This window comes from Saimiri boliviensis, chromosome 11, assembly GCF_048565385.1.
Source record: "Saimiri boliviensis isolate mSaiBol1 chromosome 11, mSaiBol1.pri, whole genome shotgun sequence".
Classification (NCBI taxonomy): domain Eukaryota; kingdom Metazoa; phylum Chordata; class Mammalia; order Primates; family Cebidae; genus Saimiri; species Saimiri boliviensis.
Genome location: NC_133459.1, coordinates 60202768 through 60220887, shown reverse-complemented (window position 1 = coordinate 60220887; position 18120 = coordinate 60202768). Strand labels below are relative to the sequence as shown.

Below are 18120 nucleotides of genomic sequence, written 5' to 3'. Positions count from 1 at the left end.
AGAAACAATGAGGAGTAAGGCCATACATTAAGGGTAGCAGAGCAGAAAGGATGAAGATATTTAAGACCCTGATGACAGCAGCACCACACCATCCTAAGACCACCTTCTTCAGGACTTTTCGCATGAAAAAAATTTACGCCTTTATTTGGTTAAGCCACATTTGATGGGGTTTCTGTTTATGAGTATGTAATTGTAATCCCTGAATGATACACCCACAATTCCACCAATTGAAGTAAATGGTTTTCACTTTAGCCTATTACATTCTTGTTTTTCACAGCTATATTATCATAACTGTAATCACAGCACAAACTTTCCTATTTTGATAATCCTATGTAGTAGTAACAAGAATTAAATACTGAGGCTCAACCTATATTCGTTTCCTCTATAAGTTTTTTCACTTGAACTTATAATAAAAATCTACCCACATAGTATCATAATCTTCACCATTTTTTATTTAATAGTACCTTAAAAATCCATTGCATTGATGTAATTTATCTGCTATCTCAATATATGATGCACTTAGATTATGTATTAGTCCATTTTCACACTGCTATAAAGATACTACCTGAGATTGGGTAATTTACAAAGAAAAGAGGTTTAACTGACCCATAGTTTCACATGGCTGGAAAGGCTTCAGGAAACTTATAAACATGGCAGAAGGTAAGGGGAGGCAGGAAAGAGAGAGTGCACAGGGGAAACTGCCACTTCTGAATCATCAGATCTCATGACAATTCCCTCATTATCATGAGAACAACAGGGGAAAACTGTCCCCATGATTCAATCACCTCCCACCAGGTCCCTCCCCTGACACATGGGAAATACAACTTGAGATGAGATTCGGGTGAGTACACAGAGCCAAACCATACCATTTCATCCTGGCCCTTTCCAACTCTTGTGTCCTTTTCACACTTTAAAACCAATCATGCCTTCCTAACAGTCTCCCAAAGTCTTAACTCATTTCAGCATTAGCCCAAAAGTCCGAGTCCAAAGTCTCATCTGAGACAAGGCAGGTCCCTTCCACTTAGAAGCCTGTAAAATCAAAAACAAGTTATTTATTTCCAAGATACAATGGGGGTACCGACATTGGGTAGATGTTTTCACTCCTCATGTTCTACAGATAGGAGAAACTGCCCAAAACAAAGGGAACAAAGGCCCCCACATGAGTCCAAAACCTCGTGGGGTAGTTGACTATTAAATCTTTCTTTTTTTCCTGAGATGGAGTCTCCCTCTGTCACCTGGGCTGGAGTACAGTGGTGCAATTTCAGCTCACTGCAACCTCCACCTCCCAGTTCAAGCACTTCCCCTGCCTCAGCTCTGCAAGTACCTGGGATTACAAGTGTGCACCACCTCACTCAGCTAATTTTTATATTTTTAGTAGAGATGGGGTTTTGCCATGTTGGTCAGGCTGGTCTCACCTCAGGTGATTCACCTGCCTCAGCTTCCCAAAGTGCTTGGATTATACGCATGAGCCACTGTGCCTGGCCATAATCATTAAATCTTAAAGCTACAAAATGATCTCCCTTGACTCCATGTCTCACATCTAAGACATGCTGATGCAAGGGGTGGGCTCCCAAGGCCTTGAGCAGCTCCACCTCTGTGGCTCTGCAGGGTATAGCCCCCATGGCTGCTTTCACAGGCTGGTGGTGAGTGCCTGTAGCTTTTCCAGCTGCACGGTACAAGCTGTCAGTGGCGCTACCATTCTGGGGTCTGGAGGACAGTGGCTCTCTTCTCACAGCTCCACAAGGCAGTGCCCCGAGGGGGATTCTGTGTGGGGGCTTCAACCTCACATTTCCCCTCTCCATTGCTCTGGTAGAGATTCTCCATGTGGGCTCCGCCCTGCAGCTGACTTCTGCCTGGACATCCAGGCATTTTCATACATCTTCTGAAATCTAGGCAGAGATTCCCAAAGCTCAACTCTTGTCTTCTGTGCACCCTCAGGCCCAACATCACATGGAAATTGTCAAGGCTTGAGGCTTGGACCCTCTGAAGCAACAGCCTGAGCTGTACCTTGGCCCCTTTTCACCACAGCTGGAGCTGGAGCAGCTGGGATGCAGGGTACAAAGTCCCAAGGCTGCAGAGAGTAGCAGGGCATTGGGCCTGGCCCACAAAATCATTTTTCACTCTTAGGCCTCTGGGACTGTGATGGGATGGGCTACCACAAAGACCTCTGACATGACCTGGAGACCCTCCATTGTCTTGGCTATTAACATTCAGTTCCTTGTTACTTATGCAAATTTCTGCAGCCAGATTGAATTCTTCCCCAGAAAATGGGTTTTTCTTTTCTACCACATGGTCAGGCTGCAAATTTTCCAAACCTTTATGCTCTGCTTCCCTTTTAAACATAAATTCCAATTTCAAACCATCTTTTTGTGTACATATATGATTGAATGCTTTCAGAAAAAGCCAGGTCACCTCTTTAATGCTTTGCTGCTTAGAAATTTCTTCTGCCCGATACCCTAAATCATCTCTCTCAAGGTAAAAGTTCCACAGATGTCTAGGGCAGAGGCAAAATGCCACCAGTCTTTTTGCAAAAGCATAGTAAGAGTGACCTTTGCTCCAGTTCCCAATAAGTTTCTCATCTCCATCTGAGACCAACTCAGCCTGGACTTCATTGTCCATATCACTATCAGCATTTTGGTCAAAAATATTCAAGAAGTCTCTAGGAAGTTCCAAACTTTCCCACATCTTCCTGTATGCTTCTGAGCCTTCCAAATCATTCTAACCTCTGCCTATTAGTCAGTCCCAAAATTGTTTCCACATTTTCACGTTATCTTTATAGCAGGACTCTACTCTGCCAGGACCAATTCTCTGTATTAGTTCATTTTCAGACTGCTATAAATATACTACCTGAGACTGGGTAATTTATAAAAATTAAAGAGTTTTAATTGACTCACAGTCTCACATGGCTGGTGAGGCCTCGGGAAACTTACAATCGTGGCTGAAGGCGAAGGGGAAGCAAGGCGCATCTTACATGTTGGCAGGAGAGGGACAGAGAGTGTGGAGGAAACCGCCCCTTTTACATCATCAGATCTCATGAGAACTCCCTCACTATCATAAGAACAGCATGAGGAAACCACCTGCATGATCCAATCACCTCTCCTGACACATAAGGATTACAATTTGAGATGAGGTTTGTAGGATGGAGACACAGAGCCAAACATATCAGATTGTATCTTATCGTTTAGAATATGGACATTCCTATGAAAAATATCGTCATAATCTGCTGTATTTTAGAATTCGCTGTTAAATATTAATTGAAATAAGATTCAAAACAAAACCTAAAAAAATACAAACCTTCCTCCTTTCCATTTTCCACTTTTCTGTACCCCAAATCATAAGGAAAAAAAAATCATTAAGGAAAAAAAAAAGGCAAGCGTTTTCACCACTACACCTTTATGCTATCATCACAGGCATTAAATTCTTTTTCTTTTCTGTCTCGTTTTGTTGTTTTGTTTTTTGAGACAGAGTTTCACTCTGTTACTCAGGCTGCAGTGCAGTGGCACAATCACAGTTCACTGCAGCATCACCGAGTAGCTGGGATCACAGGCACGTACTACCACACCTGGCTATTTTTTTTACATTTTATAGACATGGGGTCTTGTTATGTTGCCCAGACTGGTTTCAAATACCTGGACTGAAGCAGTCCTCCTGCTTTGGCCTCCCAAAGTGTTGGGATCATGGGCATGAACCACTACACCTGGCCTAAATTCTTTAATTGAAAAAAAAAAAAAAAAAAAAAACACACACCCTAAAATACGAGGAAAACCAAACTTCAACAAATAGTATGGGCTATTTGTTTCTTAATTTTAAAAAGTAAAAACTAAAAATTTCCTAAATGGCTGACTCTCACATACAACTTAGAAGGGATGAGGGAAACCACTCTACCTAGAAGATAAACAATTTTAGATTTCTTTGACAAAGTCTGTCATAAAATGATTAGTGTGTTGGAAGAAACTCACTGACTTTTGCATAGGATATTACCTTTCTTCAGGGTTTTAGTATACACACATTTTGTTCAGACTAGTTCATACCTAATGAGAGATAAAACTTGTGAAAGCTTATCTCGATAGTGTGATTAGTTTCAGAAATACAGTCACAGGCGATGAGCAATTACACAAATTAATGTAGTCACTTTACACTGATGAACACATGTACCTTTTAACCCAAATTAAAATCTACTGAGAAAATCCTTTTACTGTACATATTAAGGTGTAAATTTGCACAAACATGTTTGAAACTTTAACAAGGAATTTCTAACCTCAAATTTTATAATTTGCACTGTGATTAAGTATGATCAGCAGCCCAATCAGTTAGAAATTCAAATATCAAAATAACAGAACTTTCCAAACCCACAGAACATAAAACACCAAGAGTGAAACCTAATCTAAACTATGGACTCTGGGTGAAGATAATGTGTTGGTTTATCAATTTTATCAATTATGACAAATGTGCCACCTTGGTGGGCAATGCTGACAATAGGGGAGGCTCTGCATGTGGGGGCAGGTGGTGTGCAGAATATCTCTGTACCTTCCTCTCAATTTTTCTGTGAATCAAAAACTGCTTTAAAAAAATAAAGTCTTAAAAATGAACTGAACTGGCTGAGCACAGTGGCTCATGCCTGCAATCCCAGCACTTTGGGAGGCCAAGGTGGGCTGATCACAAGGTCAGGAGTTTGAGACCAGCCTGGCCAATATAATGAAACCCCACCTCTACTAAAAATAAAAAAATAGCCAGTGTGAGCTACTTGGGAGGCTGAGTCAGGAGAACCACTTGAATCTGGGAGGCAGAGGTTGTAGTGAGCCAAGACCAAGCCACTGCATTCCAGCCTGGGTGACAGAGCAAGATTCTGTATCAAAAAAAAAAAAAAAAAAAAAAGAACTGCACTTTTGCCTCTTACTTTCAACCAGATTTATGACCAAATTTTTCCCCAAAAGAATAAATCATCCAATTGAAACAATGTATTTTATTTCAGACCTTTATTGCAAATGCCTAAAGTTATAATTCTTCACAGATTTGAGGGTGGGGTGGAGATACAGTACTCCATGAGCAAACAAGTAGATATTAATGGTAAGACTTGATCATGATATACAAACTCTTTGTAAATAAAATTTTCATCATACAAAATCTGATGACTTCAGATAGCCACTTATTTTCACATAAAATTTCTACATACTAAGCAACATGGAGGTCGAGTAAACTCAGCACCCAAAAACGATGGAAGCAGAGAGAGCTCCAATTGTGACTAAGTAATCTCACAATTTCTTTTTCCTCTTTAAATGCAGATTCTGTATGGCAACATTCTATAGTATGGGCACCAGTTTTTTCTAAACTGGTAAGGTTACTTGTACAGATGTTCCACCATGATTTTTGAAGTTGCAGAGCAAATGATTACCTGACACCAGTATATAAAGAATTAGGTATTCCCTTATATTAACATTCAGACATTGTCCTGAGCAAAAGAAGCTAGACACAAAAGAAGTACCTGCTGTATGACTACACGTACATGTGTTCTAGAATAGGAAAAGCTAATGTACAGTGTTAGAATAAGATTAATGGTTGCCTGGGGCAAGACCCACAAAGGGGTAGCGGAGCTTTCTAGGTGATAGAAATATTCCTTATCTTCACTGGAGTGTATATAACATAAATGTATATATAACTTAGTACACTGCACCTTAAAATGTGTGTGTTTTATTAATATGTAAAATTGTGTTTAAGAGTTTCCTTAAGAAACAGAAGTTCAACCCTTACAGGGTAAGTTGCTTCCAGAACATTACGTCTCTTCTGGCTTTTTGTAGAGCCTGAATTAGTAATCAAAGCTCTAATTATATTTTCGAAGACATTAGTGTAGTATTTCTATGTAACTCTTGTCCTAATTGTTCACATTCGCCTTCATCTGCAGTGCGGGTCACCGCTGCAACAGCACTGTAAGAACTGGGAAGTGCGACATAATTGAGGCCATAAACTCCCACAAATCCCCTTTTTTCTCCCAACTCACACTCCAGAGTAGCCCTCTCTGAAATGCAAATATTCATTTTCTCCTTCCCCACCTGATGTTCTGAATGTACACGTAAGTTTTGGCAGTCTAATTCAAATATGAACCTATTAAATATCCACCATTTATGTAGAAGAGACTAGATGCCAGGCACGGTGTTGGGAGCTTAAAATATCACATTAACTCAGTTAATCCTTTCCCCAGCTGTGACACCTAGCCTCCTATTTCTCCTCCCACCGTTCCTAACAAAGGATGCAATACCTGAAGCCATTTCTACTCATTTGCATACTATTACATCTACAACATGATCTGTTTTCCCCATTTTAAGTATGTCTTTCTTCTAAAGTTCATCATCCTCCCAGACATCAGCCTCTGATACATGGCTTTACTGTGATTCGATCCTATCTTATTACATGTTTCTTTTAAACCAACAAAATCCTTGAGTGTTTTAATAAACCCAGCAACAATGGATACCACCCTGGGTATACATCAGGGCCCACGAACCTATCATTGTCACTGCCAGCGACATCACTGCAAACCTTCTATTAACCATTTACTATCAGCACGGCTGTTATAGGAAAGTCTGTTAAATGCATCCTTTCCCAGTTTTATTAACTTATAGTTGACCAATAAAATTGTACAAATCTTTTACATGCACTTTAAAAAAACTAGACCAGATGCTATGGCTCAGACCTGTAATCCCAGCAATTTGGGAGGCCAAGCTGGGAGGATCGCTTGAGGCCAGGAGTTTAGACCAGCCTGAGCAACATACTAAGATCTTGTCTCTACAGAAAATTTAAAAATTGGGCATTCACGGTGACAGGTGGCTGTGATCCCACCTACTTGAAAGGCTGGGGTGGGAGGACTACTTGAGCCTGGGAGGTCAAGGCTGCAGTGAGCCATGATCACACCACTGCACTCTAGCCTGGGTGACAAAGCGAGAACTTGTCTCAAAGAAGTAGAAGAAAAAAAATGCAATAAAAAATAGCTACAGGCTCTCACTGTGACTGCCAGGCTGGAGTGCAGTGGTGTAATCATAGCTTGCTGTGATCTTGAACTACTGGGCTCAAGAGATCCTCCGCCTAGGCCCCAGGCATGCGCCACCATGCCAGGCTTACTTTACATTTTTTTTTTTTTTTTTTTTTTTTGTTGCCGGGTTCTCACTATGTTGCACAGGCTCATCTTGAACTCCTGGCCTCAAGTGATTCTCCCACATCGGCCACCCAAAGTGCTAGGATTATAGATGTGAGCCACCACCCCTGACTTGTATGCATTCTTATTCAATATATAGAACTACCTACTTTACAGGTGAGAAAATATAGATAAAAAGGACACCCTTTCAAAGTATACAGGTGTAAACACCAGAAGAAAGATTTGAACGGCACTCATATTACATCCATACCACAGACCTCCTAAGTCTGAGAAATACTCACGTCCCCACGAGGGGCACCCATAGGTCTTTAAACAGCCAAAAATAACAGAGATGAGGAAGAAAAAGACTGAAACCAGGTGAGGTCTGAAAACACCATCTCAAGTGACCTTGGAAACAAAGAATATGGTAGTCCCCTCCACTCAGCTGAGATTTTGTTTTCTGCAGTTTTGCTTTCCTTGGTATCAGTTACCTGTGGTCAACCGAAGTAACAGCAAAACTCTTAAATGGAACATTTCAGAAATAAACAATTCATAGGTTTCAAATTGCATGCCGTTCAGAGTAGCATGAAGAAGTATCTGGCTGTCCAGCCTGGGGTGTGAATCACCACTTTGTCCAGCACATCCATACGCTATATACACTGCCTGCCCAGAAGTCACTCAGTAGCCATCTTGGTTATCAGATCAACTGCGGCAGTACTGGGTCTATTTCGTTACAAGTTATTGTTGTGAATCTCTTATCGTATGTAATTTACAAATTAAACTTTATCATAGGTATGTACGTACAGAGAAAAGATCGTAGAGATAGGGCTCGATACTGTCTGTGGTTTCAGGCATGAGTGGGGGTCTTGGAACATATCCCTTGAGGATAAGGAGGGACTACTGTGCTCTGAACAAGAGCACCTGAATTCCTTCCACAGAATTATACCCTGCCTGCCCACAGTCCCCTTTCTAGAGATCTCTGCTTTCAAGGGGCACCTTACCTGTTAATACCAGTCCTGCCTCCTAATGTAAGAAGTTGGTGTGAAAGTGCAGTGTAGATAAAACAGCACAATCATTAGATACTTACCCTTGGGGCACTCACACACACAGATGCATGCGCACACACATAGACACACAACTCTGCTGAGAATAACCCACTTGGAATAACCCTTGATAGTTTGATAGGAGGAAGCTAACCTCCTTCACTGACAAAAACCAATGCCAGGAAGAAACTGTAAAATACTATTTACCACTTCATGACACCCTGATTATCTGAAAGACTATCATCTAAAATAATCTATGTATTACTCAGACAGGCTCCTGAGTGGCCATATTCACCTATGAACCTAACTCCATGGGGCATACCCTTAAAGATTAAAAGAAGGAGTATGATTTACAGGAACTCTTCTGGAACCTGCTAGAATTTAAATATACCCTAAATCTCCAATAACAAGCCAAAAAAGAACTTTCCTATTACATATAAGACTAGTCTCCTAAGACAAAGTTACGTTGGAGTCTTTAAATGCCCGTGGCTGCATAAGAAATCAGCTTGTCAAATGTTCACTTTAAAAGAAAAAGCAATGGGATAAGAATAAAGCATATTTTCCCTCTCGGAAGCTGAGGTCAATTTGAGTAAGACACAATCTCCAAGGAAGGAGGGGTGGACTTGGAAGTTTGTTTAGATCTTTTCTGATTCTTCTCGTTCTACAGTTACAATTCTACAGTTCAGAGAAGCAGCCTAATTTCTGCATTCTTCTGCCAGATTCAACTATTCACACTAAGCGAAAGAGAGATTTTAAAAAACAAAGGTATGTCATGGAAAAATAATTTGAGCATTTTGGGAGGCTAAGGCAGGCGGATCGCTTAAGCCCAGGAGTTTCAAGACCTGGTCAACATGGCAAAACCCCATCTCTACCCCCCCACCCCAAAAAAAGTGCAAAAATTATCCAAGTAGCCAGGCGTGGTGGCTCATGCCTGCAGTCTCAGCTACTCAGGAGGCGGAGGTGGAGAATGGCGTGAACCCGGGAAGCAGAGGTTGCAGTAAGCCGAGATGGCGCCACTGCACTCCAGCCCAGGCAACAGAGTGAGACCCTGTCTCAAAAACAGAAATAAGAAAAAAAATTGACTACAGAAAAAGCCAGAAAATATTTTCCTAACTTCTCCACTTTCGGGCATCTGTCCTAAGGAAACAAATCCATGGCTTACGTTATCACTGTGCGTTCCTCCAGGGGTGCACTGGATAGCGTGTTAGGACACCAGGCCCAGCGGAACTCTCCCGCTGCACACCAGCTTGCTTTTGCAGAGTAGAGAAGCTGTTGGGCCTTTCTGTATCCCCTTCCTTCCACTCAGATATGGGCTACGGCAGAAGCACGGAGAACAACTTTTGATGCAGTTTCTGTCTAAAACTCTGGGTAAAAGTTCAGATGGCCGAACAGAGAAATGTGTATCATCTACATCTAAGATATCTCCCATGTCAACACAAAAATCATACTTGGATTGAGGTTTTCACAAAAGCATTTAAAGCCAAGGAAGCCCACCCTATCTCTCATCCTTCCTATGCTTTGCCGAAACTTCCAACGCCTTTGGGTGCTTATCTCCCTACTCACGATGCCACACCTTTCTGGGTTTTCCTTCAGATGTGCTGCTTTTGTCACACACCACCCCAAGACCTGCCATGTACATCATCCATCACTCTGCATGGAATCTGCTAGAATTATAAACAAACTGTCCACACCCTGACCTCTTCACTGAACGTTCTCTGAACTTCCCCTTCAACAGCTCTGGTTCTCTGCCAAATATACCACACTCAAGTGGGTGAAGCTCATTCTCTCACTACCTGGGGCCCTGGAAAAAAGAGGGTAAATATTTTTCTAAACTCCTCCCTACCACTAGGTGGTGATTCTCCCACCATGCTTTCCAAAGCTAATCTCTGCTCCAACATCTCTCCTTTTAATGCCCTCTTTATTAGCACTTCATTACTCTTAGTAGCAAATAACCGTCTTCTAAGTGACAGACACAAACAAACATCGTCATTGGATAAAAATCCCTTTGGATTCCTGCCCCCAAGCTATAAAAAGTACCTACACCCAGACCTTCCTTTCCTTCCTACCACCTATCTCGATGGAAGAGGTGTTTCTTCCTAACAAACTATCAAAGGTTATTGCAAGTGTGCAATATTCTCTTCTCCCTCCATCATCCCCACAGAGTAAATTTAATTAACCCCATATGGCATCTACATATTCCACAAGCAAATACAATTCTCTTAAGTTTCATATACTTATGAATATAGTGATATGTAATATATATGTTGTATGTATTACAGTATATATATGTGTGTGTATAGATATATAGATATAGATATAGATATAGATATAGATATAGATATTCCCCCTTGCCTTGATCCATTAATACCCTCTAGTTATCTAAGTAACATGTATTCATTTTTTTTTTTTTGAGATGGAGTCTTGCTCTGTTGCCCAGACTAGAGTGCAGTGGTGTGATCTCAGCTCACTGCAACCTCCACCTCCTGGGTTCAAGTGATTCTCCTGCCTCAGTCTCCCAAGTATCTGGGATTACAGGCGCCTGCCACCATGCTTGGCTAATTTTTTGTGTTTTTAATAGAGATGAGGTTTCACCATGTTGGCCAGGCTGGTCTTGAACTCCTGACCTCAGGTGATCCACCCATCTCGGCCTCCAAAAGTGCTTCGATTATAGGTGTTAGCCACCACACCTGACCCATGACCAGGATTTTCAAAACACTAGTCAGCTCTTACGATGTCCTTGTATTCAATTCTTGACACACTATTCTCTGATTTCTACTCTACTAACAATGCTCAGTGCTTACCAAGAGCATCCATGTGGCCAAGCCCCAGGAAAACTTATCTGTCTTATCTAGATTGACCTTACTAGCAATGTGAACACAGTCTATGATGAACCTTTTATAAAAATGTTCTCTTCCTTTGATTTCTTTGTCAATCTCTAGTTCACTGATTTTCTCCTACCCTTTGTTCATTCCAGCTTACCTCTTTCTTCCTCTGTTCATGCCTTAAGTATTGCTGTTTTGCAGGACTCTAATCTTGGCCCTATGCTCATCTTATTATTTTTTTTTGAGACAGAGTTTCACTCTTGTTACCCAGGCTGGAGTGCAATGGCGCGATCTCGGCTCACCGCAACCTCCACCTCCTGGGTTCAGGCAATTCTCCTGCCTCAGCCGCCTGAGTAGCTGGGATTACAGGCACGCGCCACGATGCCCAGCTAATTTTTTGTATTTTTAGTAGAGACGGGGTTTCACCATGTTGACCAGGATGGTCTCGATCTCTTGACCTCGTGATCCACCCGCCTCAGCCTCCCAAAGTGCTGGGATTACAGGCGTGAGCCACCGCACCCGGCCTGTGCTCGTCTTATTGTTTGAGCTTCATGTTGAAGACTATTCAAATCTAAGAGCTTCACCTACACTTGATCTTGCTTCTAATTACCCATGTTCAGAAAGATCTCAACATTAATTCCCAGACCCACATATCTAATTGATTCCATTTAACTCTGTTGTTCTATGGATACTTTAACCCTCAACATGTTCCAAACTGACTCATCATTTTCCCTTCCAATGTGTTCATGTTCCTATAGTATTGTATTATTACATGAATTTCTCACTATCTATCTAGTTTACTCATCCAGAAACACAAGTCATCTACCCCCTCTTACACCCAACATCTAATGAGTCCAGGGATTCCTGTAGACTTTCTCAGCTTTAAATTGGTCCTCTTTTAATTTGTCCTCAAGTGAATTTGCTTGAGTTGTTAAAATAAACTCTGAATTAATCTCCCATTCTCTAAGCAAATGCTCTGTCTAATCCATTTTGTGTACAACTGCATGATACCAAATTGTACATACAGCAAAATTTTAAGTATATAAAATTCTCATAGTAATTGTCAAATATAGTCCATTTTATTCATAATATTTTTCTATATTTTCCAAATGTTCCACAAAAATCATGCATTTTTTAAGCAAAAAAAAATTCTACTATTTTATAACGTGAAAACAAATAGAAATGATATCATACCATGCATCAGTGGCATATCTAGAAGACAACACTCCTGTGTATGCTGAGACCTTGGAAATAACTCGCGTCGCTTGGTGTTGACATAAAGGCAAATCTTCTTGCTCCCTACTCTCAGCCACAGCAGGAAGGTCAATGAGCAAGCTAGGACTTTGGCCATCATTCGGGATCATGCCTGAAGATCAAATCCAGATGACAGTGAACACAAGAGGTATGCATTCTCTTTCAGTCATTCAACAACTAAGTATGCACACCTATTATGGGAGGGGACTCTTCCAGGTAGGAAAATGAAAATATTAAAGTAAATAAATAAAGGCTTCAGTATATCAGATAATGATAAGTACAATGGTGAAAAATAAAGAAGGAAGGAGCATAGGAATTGTTCAACAGAGGATGTTCCAATTTTCAGTGGCCTTACTGAAAAAAATGACATTTATGCAATATTAATATTACTAACAAATCTAATCTTACTACAAATTTTTTCTTATCAACTAAGCTTTCCCAATAAGTACTGTGACATTTCACTGATTTAAAAAAAAATCCACAGAATAACAAATAAACCAAATAAAATCACTTCTATTTTTAAAAGAGCTTCGTTTATAAATTTCAGAATTATTTTACACTTGTTCTTATTTATTTATTTATTTATTTATTTATTTATTTATTTATTGAGACGGAGTCTTGCTCTGTTGCCCAGGCTGGAATGCAGTGGTGCAATTTCGGCTCACTGCAACCTCCACTTCCTGGGTTCATGCAATTCTCCCTGCCTCAGCCTCCTGAGTAGGTGGGACTATAGGCGTGGTGGTGCATGTAAAAATACAATAATTTTTGTATTTTTAATAGAAATGGAGTTTTGTCATGTTGGCCAGGCTGGTCTCGAACTCCTGACCTCAGCCTCCCAAAGTGCTGAGATTACAGGCATAAGCCACCGTGCCCAGCCTACACTTGTTCATTTAATTCTCACATCAAACTATGAGTTAGAAAGAAAAGATACTATCAACCATATTTTATAGATAGGAAAAGTAAGGTTAAGAAATTTGGCCAATGTTTTACCAGCAAGTAAAAGGTACAGATTGCCATAATTTATTTAAATATTTACAACAAACTTCCTAAAAAATTCTTACTAATTTTGATTTCTACTTAGGAGGATTCACATAATAAGCTTGAGAAGTTATGGTGGGGACAACATTTTTGGACTCTGCTTCTTATGTCCTTGCCAGGAGTATATTACACAATTATCATGTTAATTTAAAAAATTAAACACTAGTATTTTCTCCATATATATTCCCAAATAAACTAAAGAAAGTTCCTCTAGTCTCACCACAATAGATCATATGCAGATATATGTATATATAGTCAGCACAGTACAACTATCATATATAGGTGTCTGTGTGGGTATGTCCACATATGTTATCTATACACATCCTCACATACACACTGTATAAAGATAATGTCTAAGGTACAATACATAGGATTCAACACCGTGGTTATCTAAGGAGAGAAAGTTGGGCTGTGTTATAATGGTTTATTGTTTAAAAACAGAATAGCAGCCAGGCACAGGTGCTCACACCTGTAAATCCAGCACTCTGGGAGGTTGAACAGGTGGACTGCTTGTGCCCAAGAATTCAAGACTGGCTTGGGCAACATGGTGAAACTCCATTAGCCTGGCTTGGTGGAGCATGCCTGTAATCCCAGCTACTCGGGAGGTTGAGCAGGAGGCTCACTTGAGTCCGAGAGGATGATCACAGTAAGGCGTGATGTCACCACTGCACTCCAGCCCGGGCAACAGAGTGAGACCTTGTCTCAAAAACAAAAACAAAAGGAAAAAGAAATCCAGAAGCTCTGGGGTTGAGGGAGAAAGCTGAGAGGAGCCAGCTATGAGAGTAGACAGGTAGCATTTCATAGAAACTAGAAAAAATCTGGAAGACTATAAACCGAATCGCGTTTACCTCTGCAAACGATTTTTTATTTCTACTTTTTGTTTATCTGCATTATCTTGTTTATCCTCCAGGAACACACTTCATTGCTTTTTGTCACCAAGCATACAACCTCCTCAAGAACTTTGCATTTCTTGTTCTCTCAGCCATATCCCAAGTGTTTTCACACAAGGCTGGCTTCCTTTACTCAAGTGTCAGTCAAATGTCATCCTACTAAAACCGCCAAATCACTCCATATAAACAAAATAGGACTCCTCCTCAAAATTTCTGTTTTTACTGCTTTATTTTCCCAGAGTGCTGGGTTTACAGGCATGAGCACCTGTGCCTGGCCGATATTCTGTTTTTAAACAATAAACCATTATAACACAGCCCAATGTCCTCTCCATAGAAAACCACGGTGTTGAAGCCTATGTATTGTACCTCATGCATTATCTTTACGTAGTGTGTGTGTGAGGATATGTACAGACAATATATGTGGACATACCCACACAGATACCTATCTATGATAGTTATACTGTGCTTACTATATATACATATATCAACATATGATCTATTGTGGTGATTATATTACACATTCATTTGTCATTGTCTGCCCTCACCAGAACGTGGGCTCCATGAGGGCTGACTTTATTTTGTTCACTGCTCCACCCTCATGACCCAGAGCAGCATTCCTATACAGAAAGCACCTGGCAAACATTTCTGAACAAGCAAATACAAAACTTGCTTAATAAACCAACAATGAGTTTTTAAGTTTAAAAAATAATGAGTATACTGTTTTTCTAGGTAGAAAAACAAAGAAATATACAGCTGATGTCCTGATTAGAATGGAAGTTGCATCTATTGTGTATCCCACAATCCATTCTACAGAACATGTGTAACTTTGATAATCTCCTAAAGGAGCTATGAGACTTCCGATTAAATACCTTCAGTGATTTGGGAATGTCATTTATTCAAACGATAAAAACAGGGAACCTAAAATAATTGTGCCTAGTCAAACAAGGTAAATGACGAGCCTAGAACTGGGTCAGGTGCAATAGTTCACACCTGTAATCCCAGCAATTTGGGAGGCCGAAGCGGGCAGATCACCTGAGGTCAGGAGTTCAAGACCAGCCTGGCCAGCATGGTGAAACCCTGTCTCTACTAAAAATATAAAACTTAGCCAGGCATGTTGGCACACACCTCTAATCCCAGCTACTCGGGAGGCTGAGGCAGGAGAATCACTTAAACCCTGGGAGGCAGAAGTTGCAATGAGCTGAGATTGTGCCACTGCACTCCAGCCTGGGCAACAAAGAGAGATCTTGTATCAAAAAATAACCAATAAAATAAAATAAAATCTATCTAAATCTATCTAAATCTATCTACAAGGTATTGTGCAAAGCATAGGGAAACCTAAGGCACTATTTGTTCTCTATTTTCTAGAAAGACAGAGAAAAGCATGATGTTTGGAAGAGTTTAGCATGCACAGCTCAGTGCAGAGTGAAGAATACATAAAGCAGGCAGTGGAGACATCCAGGAGAGCCCAGCCGTGGGGACCTTGTATGCTGGGGAGGACCCTGAATTTCACCTGTCCGCTCAGAAGCCTTATCCTGCGGCCTATGGGGGCAGCTTCACAGGAACCACGAACCACAGTTAAAATAGGTTTTTGTTGTTGTTTTTATTTGAGACAGAGTCTCATTCTGTTGCCCAGGCTGGAAGTGCAATGGTGTGATCTAGGCTCACTACAACCTCCACCTCATGGGGTTCAAGAGATTCTCATGCCTCAGCCATCTGAGTAGCTGAGATTACATGTGTGCACCATCACACCCAGCTAATTTTTGTATTTTTAGTAGAGACAGGGTTTTGTCATGTTGGCCAGGTTGGTCTTGAACGCCTGACCTCAAGTGATCCGCCTGCCTTGGCCTCCCAAAGTGTTGGGATCACAGGTGTGAGCCACCATGGTGGCCAAAACAGTTTTTCCTGCAATGTATTTCTTTGAACACTATGTTCTTGGAAGAAAAACTATTTTAAAATATTACATATTATGTTATTAAAGTATGACTGAAAGCTCAAACGTGTGTAAGATGATGAAATACTATTGTACTGGGTTTAGTAATAATAACGTAGCTTTTATCCAAATGATAAGAAATCAAGTGTATACTCTTACCAAGATTGTGGACATCTATTTTCTGGTTTGCATACCTTTTATGGATTAAAAAAAATATCTGGTGGAGCTTAAACTAGAAAATGTTAACAAAGGGGACTCCATGCTCAGATCCCCTTCCGCGAACACTCCTTTTGTGGAAGCCGTCTTTCTCTCTCCTGGATTTCCCCTCTGGAGTCCTCTTCCACACTCTCTCGTGGAAGCCTGTCTTCCCCTCCTAAACTCCATCTCTCTCTATTCCCTTCCACTCAATGTGGAAGCTGCTTTCTTCTCCTGGATTCCATCTTTCTGCATTCTCTCACTTAGTGTGAGAGTTAGCTGTTTCTCTTTCCTTCCCATTTCTCTCTCTCTTTAAATAAATCACTTTCTACAAATATATATACACATACACACATACATATATGTATATATATGTATATATACGTATATGTGTGTATGTATGTATGTGTATATATATATATATATACATATATATATACACATATATATATAACAAAGAAGGAAGTTCTAATGCACCTTCTATGTTTTGTTTTGTTTCCCATCAAATAAATGTGAGAAGACACAAAACTTTAAGTATTTTACTTCTGTGGCTATCTGGGGAAGGAGCTGATGCTACAAAAATACCTTTAAGTGTATCCAACATTCTGTGGCTGTTCTTCATTCACGCATTCACAAATTCACTTAACGAATGTTTATAGAGCACCCGCTACTTGCCAGGAACTATTCTAGGGATTAGAGATAGCTAAGTGTACAAAACTGACAAAGTTCCTATTCTTGGGAGCTTACATTCTAGTGGAGAGAGACACAGAATGAACACAGCATGATTCAGGACATGGTAAGTTCTAAGAAGGAAAATAAAGCAACAGGTAGGAACAGAAAGAAACAGGTTACTTTAGATGGAGTATTTGGTCGGGGGTGGTGGCTCATGCCCGCAATCTCAGCACTTTGGGAGAGTGAGACAGGTGGATTGCTTGAGGTCAGGAGTTTTGAGACCAGCCTGGCCAGCATGCTGAAACCCTGTGTGGTGGTGTGCACTTGCAATCCCAGATACTCAGGGGACTGAGGCAGGAGAATTGCTTGAACCTGAGAGGTGGAGGTTGCAGTGTGCCAAGATCGTGTCACTGCACTCCAGCCTGGGTTACAGAGTGAGACTCTGAAGGAAGGAAGGAAGGAAAGAAGGAAGGAAGGAAGGAAGGAAGGAAGGAGGGAGGGAGGGAGGGAGGGACGGAAGAGGGGAGAGGGGAGAGGGGAGGGGAGGGGAGGAAAGAGGGAGGGGAGGGAAAAAAAATTGATGATAGTAAAAAACCTGGATGGTGATAGGGAATCAGTCCCATAAAAATCTGCAATACCATTTTAGGTAGAAGGAACAGCATGAGGAGGAGGCTTGATTTGAAAAAGATGGAATTTTACCAATATTTTGATTTGCCACTACAAAAAGCACTGTTGCTTAGCTATATACTAAGCAAAAGAATGGGACCCAGAAGTAGTTGGGCTTCAAAAAACATGAAAAATTCTAAAACCCTAAGTCCTGTGAGCCTTATTTGTTCTTCTCACCACACCAAAGAACTCTGCAATGATAGGAAACAAATTACCAACAACGTCTCTCCCATCTGAGAAGCGGACAGTTAGGTTATGGGTCCAAACAGCACAGTTTCAAACTTTTCTTCTTCTTCTTTCAAATTTTATCTTATTTGATGGAGGCTTCATTCTACATCATCAGGGTCACTTTGGATCTTAGCTCTTTTCATCCAATATACTGACAATCCCTCCGAATTTCCTGGAATGTGGGAATTTATCCAACATGCCATCTGTGCCATGACCCCATTTCCTGAGAAAAAGAATCACCAGGGCAACCTGTGCATAG

At 40.8% G+C, this 18120-nt stretch overlaps 1 protein-coding gene across 9 annotated transcripts in view; it reads right to left on the bottom strand.

Moving 5' to 3' along the window:
• Nucleotides 1-18120, bottom strand: part of PATJ (PATJ crumbs cell polarity complex component) — a 430121-nt gene that overhangs the window by 271859 nt on the left and 140142 nt on the right. For all 9 annotated transcript variants that reach the window (XM_074380917.1, XM_074380918.1, XM_074380919.1 and 6 more), the window contains exon 22: nt 12183-12354. In XM_074380917.1, coding sequence (XP_074237018.1) covers nt 12183-12354 — 172 coding nt within the window. The remainder of the gene's footprint in view (nt 1-12182; nt 12355-18120) is intronic.